Raw genomic sequence first — 11,628 nt, 5'->3', positions numbered from 1 at the left:
CTAAACCAGTTATTATTAGCAGGAACAGTAAACTATATTAAGAAGCAAAACTGCTGGAAGCACAGGAAATAAGCATTTCACATGAAGAGCCGAGAGTGCGTGTGCTGCAGAGAAGTGCACACGAGTATAAAGGCCAGCCCGCAAAAGGGGTATACAGCTAAGCATTAATGTCAACAGCGGAGGCTCAGAAAAGGGGGCATTAGAGGCCAATAGTGCAGGTTGTTTATTGCAAAAACAAATACATTTTTAAAATGGACAAGTTCTACTCTGCTCTGTTTTGCAAGAGACTTCACTTTGCTAGCGCTAGGAAAGAGTCAGTTTTGTGACAAATCTGCCCCATGTGCATAGGCCCTTACATAGGAAATGGTTGAATTAATTTGTGTCCGTACCACCATGCTCCAAATTTTCTTGATCCGGGGTCCAAATAAAATAAAAAAGTCTCATTGCAAGGAATAAACTCATGTCAAACTGCTTTATTACATCTTAAATAACAGTACATTTTAATATAGTATCTATCTTGCATCCAGCGTTCTTGTAGTACACTGACTTTAAAATTAAATACAAAAAAGGTGAAAGGGAGTAGGGGGTGCAAGAGAGCTCTACATAGTAATTTATGCAAGAAGTGGGCGGGGCATCTTTCTTTGCCAGTTCCCGGCCTAAAGCACAATTACAGCACTTTTTTTTGTACAGAAAGGAAAATTTTTTAAAAAAAAAAAAAAAAAAGCATCTACTGCTAAAGGTTGAGTATCGATCATATACAATTAGGAAGAAGCTAACGAATATATATATATATATATATATATATATATATATATATATATATATATATATATATATATAATGAAAAATTAAAAAAATGTGCTACTTTCTTACTGCACAGACCGTGGAACAGAGGTGCAGCTCCCGTGTATGGTGTCTAGATCTCTACAGAAAAAAAAAATGGACTCGGAACAAAACTGGGGCAGGAAATAGAAGGGGGGGAGGGGGAGCTGTTCTTGGAAGAACAAAAGCCAAAAATCAGATGCATGATCCTCTTTCTACAAGAACAGGCTGAGAATCATCAACTTAAACCAATAGGTGAAGTTTAACATTTTCCAACACTTTCCTGAAAAATCTTTCTTTTTTTTTTTTTTAATTTTGATTGATTTTATGCAATCGCTTGAACAGGATGTTTTTTTTTGTTTAAAAAAAAAAAGTGAATTAAAGCTACTCGTCAAAAGGTGCTCATTTTGCACTGTACTTTGAGAAAATGTATTCAGAGTAGCCGTGATTATAAATATATATATATCTAAAAAAAAAAAAAATTAGCACAACCGCAAGTTATTTCATTTTTTCTTTAAACAGGTTATTTCTTTTAAAAGGGGGGGAAAAAAAAAAAAAGAAAAAAAATCATCTAAGGACTCTATTTGCACATTATTAAGCAACTCTACAGCATGCAATCTTAAGAGGAAACCCCATCCCTATGGCAAACACACCCCCCGCCAACAGAATAAAAGCTTTCTTAAGTTTTAACTTAGAAAGTTCAAGATTTAAAAAAAACAAAACAAAAAAAAACATTAAATTTGTACATCATTTCATACATATCTGACTTTAGATCCAAAAAATAAAAAAAAGAACGAACAGACAAGTACTTCTGTCCACGGCTGCTGCTCCTATTCTATCAATACGGGACCCAGGGTAGTGTTCATGAATTCTACCCTTTGTGCATCTCATTATCTCCTCCCCCTTGCACGTCTCATTATCTCTTCCACCCCCAGTGTTAACAGAACGAGTGTTCAGAAAGGGAACATGGCTCTGATTTTACGCGAACAAAGGATTTGACATGTGTTAAGAACGGTGAAGGACAAAATAATAAATATATATATATATATATATATATATATATATATATATATATATATATATATATATATATATATATCTCTCTCAAGTCTGGCAACAACAGCAAACAGCACCAACAAGACTACTAGATGCCCATCTAGGAGTTAATGTCTTTGCTCAAGAAGGAGCACGCTAAACAAACCACATGACTGGTGCTTGGATGTAGGTGCTTACAATAATATACTACAGATGCTGCCAGCTTAACTCTGTTGTAAAAAAAGAAAAAAGAAAAAAAATATAATATTGTCTCCATCCAAAAAGAAAGAAAAAAGGAATTTTGTTCCCGTCCCCCCCCCCCCCCCCCCCCCCAAAAAAAAAATATATATATATCTCTATCTCAAGAACTATGGGTTGACCTCAATAGCAAAGGGCGAGCTGCACATTGCTCTGCAATCTTGCATGCTCTCCAACCCTGAATGAGTTTTTCTAATAGTGTGTTGGGTGCAAGAAGAGGAAGGTGGAGGAGGAGTGGTGTGGATGCATTCACAGAACAGAACACAGTTCGTTGGCATCGGTGGTATAAAGAACTGTACATGGTTAAAACAGAGTCCTTCCAGCACTCCGGTCGCAGAGTTCCCAACATGGATGGTCAGTATTCTCGGATGACACAACATTGTGAAGGCACTCCAGGCATTGGGTTACTACATTTCCCAAGCAGTTGGTGCTCAAAAGTAACTCAATTACTGGAGCAACCTACCCGGGGGGTGCGGAGGGTTGACAGATATCACACATGACCATTACATGGAGGGCGTGTGGATGTCTAATATGCTCTTTAATGTTCATAGGGTCCTGTACCTGTGCAACAGATTTACACAATAGACAATACAGGGACAGATTACAGCTTTTTTTTTTTTTTTTTTAAAGAGGCCCTAACACATATGTCTATTGCATCCCACCTTATCTTGGACCTTTATAATAAAAAAAAAAAAAAAAAAGGGAAAAGAAAACCTGTTAACTGTTATGTTACAATCCTGTACTGCAGTTCTCGCATTAAGATAGTGAACAAAGAAAAACCAGACTCGCTGCTCTACAACCTTCACATGGTGAAATGGGGCTTTATATGCTCGATATTGGTATTTGTCGGTTCTCTTATGGCGCATAGTGTTTTGTATCATTAATCAAGACAAATAAGGTGAACAAAGGGATGAAAAAAAAAATATATATATATGGTCCCAAAAAGGAATGCACAATTCTCGGTTTCAGAACCACAAAACAATTCTTCCTATAGCAAATAATTGTGCTCTTGTTTTCAGCAAAAATAAAAATAATAATAATGAGAAGGTTCTGCCCTTTGATGTATGGGAGTAGGGAGAGTGGGTGTCCACGTTAGTATGTTTGGATCGGATATGCTATGATTTAAAATTTCGAAGGTTGGAATGCTCTTCCAGTCATGGAGAAGTCCGCTGGGTGTCTAAGGAAGGAAGACAAAAAAAAAAATAAATAAAAATGACAAGTCACAGTAAAAAAAAAAAAAAAAAAAAAAAAAAAAAAGGAAAAATCATGTTTCAAATGACTATTTTTTTTACTTAAAATCCACTTCGATAATCAATATCATATCAGTGGGGTTTTGACGCCTGCCATAGTGACATCTGCCGAAATGTCACTATGGCACGCAGATGAGCATGCTTCACCCTGCAGCCACCGGAAACCGGCTTTTTATTGCTTCCCTCCATACGTAGTGGCGAAACATGAGCCAGATCCTACAAAGATGAGTGATGGCTTCTCCGCGCCAGCATTAGTGAAGGGGTTATTAATGTCTGGTCTGACGACTAAGTGTGCTTCTTATCTAGCAGGAGAAAGCAATTATGTCTCCTGGTTCCTCCCAGTGTCGTGTGAAGGATAAACTACATGATGAAAAATATCAGGCTGAGTGGTGGTGTGCTTTTGAGTAGAGATTGAGCGAAATTTTAAAAATTTGTTTTCGATTAAATATTTGCAATATTTGCCGAACGTCATTGGATTCAATGGGAGAAGAAATGACCGAATATGTTTGGAATCAATTGTCAAACAAATTCGGCACGAATAGGGTAACAATATGGCATGAATATGGCAAATTCAGATTTGGCGACAGATTACGAACATATTCGCTCAACTCTACTCCTGAGCAATGCAGGACAGTCTATGGGTAGTGGGGAGAGGGGACAATGTTTATAAAGTTACCCAGCAATAAAGGGAGTCTTCGCACAAAGTGACTGTACAAACCAAGCATAGGCGTTCGGGGCACCCTTGGTGTGGCCGAGCAGTTCAGTGCACAATCCCACATACTTGCCTTTCATCCATCTCTGCCCTCTTCCTTGATTGACAGCTTTGGCTATACTGGAGCCAGAGAAAGGCAAAGAGATTGGAAACCAGTAAATGGGAAGATGCGCTGAACGGCCCCGCCATGCCTTGGGTGCACCGAGCGACTGTGCTCAGTTTGAACAGTCATTGTGTCTTGACAGATTCCCTTTAAAACACACAAGGGTCTTCACCTTAATGGGGTTATAAAAACCAGTATGCAAGGAGTCTAAAGAAAAAAATAAAAGGAGGCATTGCTCAAACAGTTTGCCTTTTTGTGTTTAGCATTCTCGGATCAGGGCATTAAAAAGCTTTAGTCACATCACCAAATATACTTCAGCCTATGAGAACAGCTTTCATATTTGTTATTTTCTCATCCAAGGGCAACAGAGGACAAAACCTTTCCGTAAGTTGGAGAAAGCTTCTTTTATCCCCTTTTCCCCTGTACGGGAAGACTGATCTGCTGCATGTAGTGTGAATTAAGCCTCTGCATTTGCTGTGACTTTATACAACCTCGCCTCGGACTAACATCTTCTAAGCGCTGGCACTTTCCCCCCTTTTATCTCTATTTATAAACGCTGACAAAGAAGAGTTTTCTCGATAAATGACATTTGCCAGGAATCGGGAGAAAAGTTTAGAGAATCTGTCCTGTTTAGCAAACATTAGAAATGGACTTGTTGGAGAGGAGTAAACATGTCAGGACGATGGATACCGCCAAGGACGCAGTTGTTGATACTCACAGACTTTTCTTTAGTTCCAAATCTTGAGGAAGCTGTCCCATGACCCTGTTGCCACTGCCATGCCATCATCTGTCACTCCCAAGCAACTTACACGGTTATCATGACCAGCAAGGACACCTTGAAAACAAAACATTGGAAAGCGTGTGAGTGCTCCAGCAAGGTTAAGACATTAACACACTATCTGCTGATCTCGGCAGCAGATGACATTAGAAATGCATGAGTAGCCCGATGGCCTAAATAATTCACAATGCCATCAGAAAGCTGGCTGCACTAACAGCTGGTCAAACTGCTGGAAGCTATTCCACACCACATTTATACATAGGCAAAAAAAACATCCCTAGAGAAACCAGCAGTCATTATGGACACTATCTGAACCTATAGAGAAAACCTGTATACTGGATGGTCTCCTGGGAGCGACCTAGTAGATAACCAGTGCTTGATATCAGACTGCCAGGAAAAGCCCAGTGGTAAAAGGAAAAAAAAACAAAAAAGAAGAAGTATGCTCACTGCACGCAAGCACCAGAGCAGCCCCTTCACCAAACGCTTTCCTGTACAGGCACACCAGCAAATATCAATCAGCGCACCATTGCTACATGGAGGGATACAGCAATATTACCATGGCCAGGGCATTATGGATTAGATGTAACATTATTAGGTGGACACATCTGTGAGCACAGTGCTGTGACCGGATCAACAATTCGGTGCTGGATAGGACAGAGTACATTATGAACAACCCAAAAATTAAAAAGCAACGACCCTGTAGCTGCATCACATATGGCCGACACCTGTGACAGCGTTTGGTAAATCTATCTCCCCTGAACAGATATATTGGGCTCCGAAAAGCATCCGTGTAAGCGTCCAATCGGGAAAAGTAGAATAACCAGTGTCCAGACCTCTGGCCCGGGCATATCTCCCGTGGGATTTTATCTCACGAGCCCATTCTCTCCCACAATACCCGCTGTTGTGAAGAAGAATCAGGACCCTCAACCGTAACACAGATGGTCAGTATGGAGCATTTGCAACGTGCAGCTGAACATCACACGCAATGGTAAGGGGAAATGGCCACACAAGCAGGGCTGTGGAGTCGGATCCCATTTTGGTGGAGTTGGAGTCATGGAAATTGAGTCATCGGAGGTTTGGCTTACCAACTCCACAGCCCTGCGCACAAGTTATACCTTCTGTGGATACTCATAGAAGGTAGGAGAGGCTTTTAGGTCGCATACGCAAGTAACACTTTGGGACTGTGCCCTTAAAAAGGACCTCTTTGTTTCATCCATGTTCGGCACATCTGCAACGATGGTGAACAAACAAGTTGTATAAATCCCAGACTCTTCTGCGCCTTCTTGATTGTGACGTAGCATATGTTCGCCGGATCGTAATCGCACACAAAACCCTTCAACTCTACCTCAATTCAGAGGTCTAGAAGAACAGCTAGTTAAAAACTTAAAGGCACTGAATGCTGCAGAGCACAATCAGACTGCCCACAGAAGCTTTCCAGAGTGAAAAAGATCCAAACTCAAAGTTGCAGCCGCTCATTATACTCTTAGCAAAGCATGGCCCCAATCTAAGCCGCGCTCAGTCCAATGAAGCAGGAGCTTCTGCTCCAGGTAAGTATCCTCTATGACAGCCATATGATCCAAATAGGCGTTTTCCCATTAACTTTTAGGGAAAGTATTGCTCAAGACGGTGTCATACATTTAGTGTTTGTGGGGACTCACTGGCACTATATAGAAAGAACCACAAATATTCATTTTAGGTGGAATATCGTGACATTGATATTGATCAACTATAGCCTTCTACCTGCTCTGTCAGCCTTGAGCGTGTCCCAGACGTTGCAATTGAAATCGTCATAACCGGCTAAGAGGAGGCGTCCGCTCTTTGAGAATGCTACTGAGGTGATGCCACAGATGATATTGTCATGAGAGTAAACCATCAGCTCCTGGTCTGCACGAAGGTCAAAAAGCCTGCAAGTGGCGTCATCTGAGCCGGTGGCGAAAGCGTTGCCGTTGGGGAAGAACTGAAAGAGATTTAAGATTAGAATTAAAATAAACCAAAGAGGAAAAAAAATAAAATAATCCTTTTATCCACTTCCCACTATAGAAGACGGTACCCAGTGACCTACACCATCTTGTATAGGATAAGGCTTGGCCGATGCCATCTGATATAGTAATCACAAATTGACCAAGTAAACAGGTCAGCTGCATGCAAAAGTCACTAAGATTTAGATTTCTCCAGGTAGGAGGTAGACTGGGACATATTAGTCTTGATTGACATTTAATCAACCAAATCCATAAAGAAAATATTCTCCGGACCATAATTCTTGTCCAAAAGACTAATCCTATTATTATCCCTTCAGTTTCTTTTAATGGATCTGCGTCTGATCTGGTTAACTCCATTGTGCATGTCCCAGTGCGACAAATCAGAATCGACCAATCTAATGGCACATGGATCCGTGTTTTGCGTGTGCAGAATGTGCCCCAATATTTTTGTTTTGTACACCAAACTTACAGCAACAGCGATGCATGGAAAATACTTACACAGATAGCATTTATGTCAGACTCATGGCCGGTGAAGGTCTGTCGGCACATCCCTTCTCGGACATCCCAAAGTTTGGCTGAGGCATCGCAGGCCCCAGACACAAAGCACCTGGAATCTGGAGCCAGGGACAGGCTCATTACATCCCCAGTGTGTCCAGTAAAGGTGGTCGTCTGCTGGCCAGTTTCAATGTCCCAAAGAGCACTGCACACGAGAGAAGACGACGACATTACTGACTTGACTGTGTTGAGCTTCTTAATAAAAGATCCACAAACCCCCTAAAAAAGCGTTATCCGGCGTCTATCAAGGAGAGCAGCGATTACACCACCACATCTGCATCATACTTGTCAGAACACATGCATGATTGACTAGTATCGCCCCACCCGTCCTGGTATGAGCAGATGTGATAATCAGAGCAACTAAACTCCCTAAGCGGAAGTGAGCGACGACGGACAACTCAATTAGCAACTACACAAGGGAATAGTGTCCTCTATATAGTCCCACATCCCAAAACTATCATTCCTCCGTACATCAACAGAAAGCAACAAGCGTACTGCATACAAAATATACGTTCTACTAACCAAGTGGTATCTCCAGAACTGGTAATTATTTGGTTATCATCCAGAAAACGACAGCAGGACAGATAGCCTAAAAAGACAAGAAAAATGGTTAAAGCAGAACATCCTGCATTTTGCTTTGGATGCCGAAGACCTCTTCACCTCCCCAATGAATGAATGAATGAATGAATGAATGAATGAATGAATGAATGAACGAACAATTTTAACAGGAGTAAACAAGCTGTATTCTACTTGGAAAAAGGAAGATTCATTTCTAGTTAAAGGGTTGCAAAAACCGATGCAGATCTGACATGTTGTAAGGAAGTGCTCAAATCATATCTGCAGCAGGGTAGAGAGCCAAGTTGTCACTACATAATGTATTCAACCGCACACATCATGGAAGCTGCGGGACTTATACCAGGATGGATCCATTTGCTTTCTGCCGGGTGAGCTGCAGAGTAGAAGGGGGGCAGCTTTCTGGGATGGAGAATCTGACAGACCTTTCTGATGGATAGATAGGTTGGAAAAAACCCAACCAATGATTAGTTTTCATTTTTTAAACAGGTTTGGTAAATTAAAAATTACATTGTGAATAACAGGGCCATTTTTTCTTGTTACATTTGATAAAGGATTGGCCACGTGTGCCCGACTTTAAGGTGCCAACCTAATACCCCTCACAGTACTCTGCAGCGGAAGTACTAACCTGTGTGACCGGCCAATTCACGGCTCACTCTCACATTTCCTTCACGGGTTTTCAGGTTGTAAATTGAACAAATGTTATCAAGACCACCGCAAGCCACGTAGTTTCCAGAAGGGGCATAAGCACATGTCATCACCCAAGAAGAACGTAAGGGAATTGCATGAACCTAGGACAAAAGAAAAACATTGTAAATCAGCTCCTGTTAAAATGATAAATCTTTTTTTTTAGTCAGGGCGGTGATATCATTTATTGTTCTTCTAAACACACAAAGTGATGGAATATCGCTTAACAGTATGAGACCAGCCGCAACGAGGGCGACACCAGCCGCAACGAGGGCGACACCAGCCCTCCTGCAGTTACGTAGACATCCAGATACCCAGAAACTACCGTGGTTTTACTGTCTTCATATGTTGCACACTCTTGGCACAGACACTCAGGAACGTGGTTGCCTTGGACAAAGTTAGGCAGTCATGACCTTGTCCCTGCAGCACAAAGCGCCTGTCTGCCCAGGAGCAAGCAATAATATACTCCAACATAATGAATCAGGACACCACCCCCATGCACACAGTTTGATTACATTGCATCTAATATACAGGTCCTTCTCAAAAAATTAGCATATAGTGTTAAATTTCATTATTTACCATAATGTAATGATTACAATTAAACTTTCATATATTATAGATTCATTATCCACCAACTGAAATTTGTCAGGTCTTTTATTGTTTTAATACTGATGATTTTGGCATACAACTCCTGCTAACCCAAAAAACCTGTCTCAATAAATTAGCATATCAAGAAAAGGTCCTCTAAACGACCTATTACCCTAATCTTCTGAATCAACTAATTAACTCTAAACACATGCAAAAGATACCTGAGGCTTTTAAAAACTCCCTGCCTGGTTCATTACTCAAAACCCCCATCATGGGTAAGACTAGCGACCTGACAGATGTCAAGAAGGCCATCATTGACACCCTCAAGCAAGAGGAGAAATTTCTCAACAAATAGGCTGTTCCCAGAGTGCTGTATCAAGGCACCTCAATGGTAAGTCTGTTGGAAGGAAACAATGTGGCAGAAAACACTGTACAACGAGAAGAGGTGACCGGACCCTGAGGAAGATTGTGGAGAAGGACCGATTCCAGACCTTGGGGAACCTGAGGAAGCAGTGGACTGAGTCTGGTGTGGAAACATCCAGAGCCACCGTGCACAGGCGTGTGCAGGAAATGGGCTACAGGTGCCGCATTCCCCAGGTAAAGCCACTTTTGAACCATAAACAGCGGCAGAAGCGCCTGACCTGGGCTACAGAGAAGCAGCACTGGACTGTTGCTAAGTGGTCCCAAGTACTTTTTTCTGATGAAAGCAAATTTTGCATGTCATTCGGAAATCAAGGTGCCAGAGTCTGGAGGAAGACTGGGGAGAAGGAAATGCCAAAATGCCTGAAGTCCAGTGTCAAGTACCCACAGTCAGTGATGGTGTGGGGTGCCATGTCAGCTGCTGGTGTTGGTCAACTGTGTTTCATCAAGGGCAGGGTCAATGCAGCTAGCTATCAGGAGATTTTGGAGCACTTCATGCTTCCATCGGCTGAAATGCTTTATGGAGATGAAGATTTCATTTTTCAGCACGACCTGGCACCTGCTCACAGTGCCAAAACCACTGGTAAATGGTTTACTGACCATGGTATTACTGTGCTCAATTGGCCTGCCAACTCTCCTGACCTGAACCCCATAGAGAATCTGTGGGATATTGTGAAGAGAAAGTTGAGAGACGCAAGACCCAACACTCTGGATGAGCTTAAGGCCGCTATTGAAGCATCCTGGGCCTCCATAACATCTCAGCAGTGTCACAGGCTGATTGCCTCCATGCCACGCCGCATTGAAGCAGTCATTTCTGCCAAAGGATTCCCGACCAAGTATTGAGTGCATAACTGAACATTATTATTTGATGTTTTTTTTGTTTGGTATTAAAAAACACTTTTATTTGATTGGACGGGTGAAATATGCTAATTTATTGAGACAGGTTTTTTGGGTTATCAGGAGTTGTATGCCAAAATCATCAGTATTAAAACAATAAAAGACCTGACAAATTTCAGTTGGTGGATAATGAATCTATAATATATGAAAGTTTAATTGTAATCATTACATTATGGTAAATAATGAAATTTAACACTATATGCTAATTTTTTGAGAAGGACCTGTATATAGCAAATCCATAATAGTCAGCAAATGGTAAGCAAACGTAAAAAAAAAATTGATGGCCAAAAGGGATCCTTAGCAATTATGGGCATTCTCCAAGATCAAAAATAAATTGTCAAAGGGCATGCACGACGCGCAGTCTAACCAGGAGTCTGCAACAGATTAACCAATTAAAAGGAAGGTGCCACGATTATTCTACTAGTAATTATTGACTATATGATTCTTAATGCAAAATTACATTTACTGTTTAAAAAAACGGTTTTCAACCACTGAGGATTGCCATTTGCTGGTGTGTAACGACACTTCCACACCTTAAATACGGCAGCCCCCGTACATAGGAGTTTGTGGTCGCTGTCCAACAGCATCTACACTGTGGCTGCCTTCTGATGAGACCTAGGCACCCCCAGGGCTGTGCACATCACAGCTGTTGGAGGAGTTCAGCACTAGCTCCAGTTTCTCCCTGTCACCGCCCACACTGCTCAGTGCATGTGGTGACAGGAGGTGCTGGGTGAGGAAAGTATTGGTGGCAAGGAGCGGTGATCGCAGCCTGACATCAGTAGTAAATACAGGCTGCGGATCACCGCTCAGCGCCATGCTCAAAGCACAGGAGAGAAATCACATTGCTGTGCTCTGAACACACTGACAGCTCTGCGATATCACTGTAAACTGACATAGCAGAGCTGTGTATGTAATGCACATCATGATGAACTATTCGGGGCCCATTACACTGCAAGGAGCACTCTGCGGGG

The 11,628-nt window shown here is 41.6% G+C and overlaps 1 protein-coding gene across 1 annotated transcript in view; it reads right to left on the bottom strand.

Annotated features, from left to right (window-relative positions):
• Positions 1-458: 458 nt before the first annotated feature.
• GNB1 (G protein subunit beta 1) overlaps positions 459-11,628 on the bottom strand; it is a 69,432-nt gene continuing 58,262 nt past the window's right edge. Inside the window, exons 6-11 of the mRNA XM_077250100.1 lie at positions 8,694-8,856; positions 8,015-8,081; positions 7,436-7,637; positions 6,699-6,915; positions 4,899-5,015; positions 459-3,292 (exon numbers count right to left, since the gene is read on the bottom strand). Coding sequence (XP_077106215.1) covers positions 4,909-5,015; positions 6,699-6,915; positions 7,436-7,637; positions 8,015-8,081; positions 8,694-8,856 — 756 coding nt within the window. The 3' untranslated portion in view covers positions 459-3,292; positions 4,899-4,908. The remainder of the gene's footprint in view (positions 3,293-4,898; positions 5,016-6,698; positions 6,916-7,435; positions 7,638-8,014; positions 8,082-8,693; positions 8,857-11,628) is intronic.

Source organism: Ranitomeya variabilis, chromosome 4, assembly GCF_051348905.1.
Source record: "Ranitomeya variabilis isolate aRanVar5 chromosome 4, aRanVar5.hap1, whole genome shotgun sequence".
In the NCBI taxonomy this organism is placed as follows: Eukaryota; Metazoa; Chordata; class Amphibia; order Anura; family Dendrobatidae; genus Ranitomeya; species Ranitomeya variabilis.
Note: the sequence above shows the minus strand (reverse complement) of the source record. Positions and strands in the feature narration are given on the sequence as shown.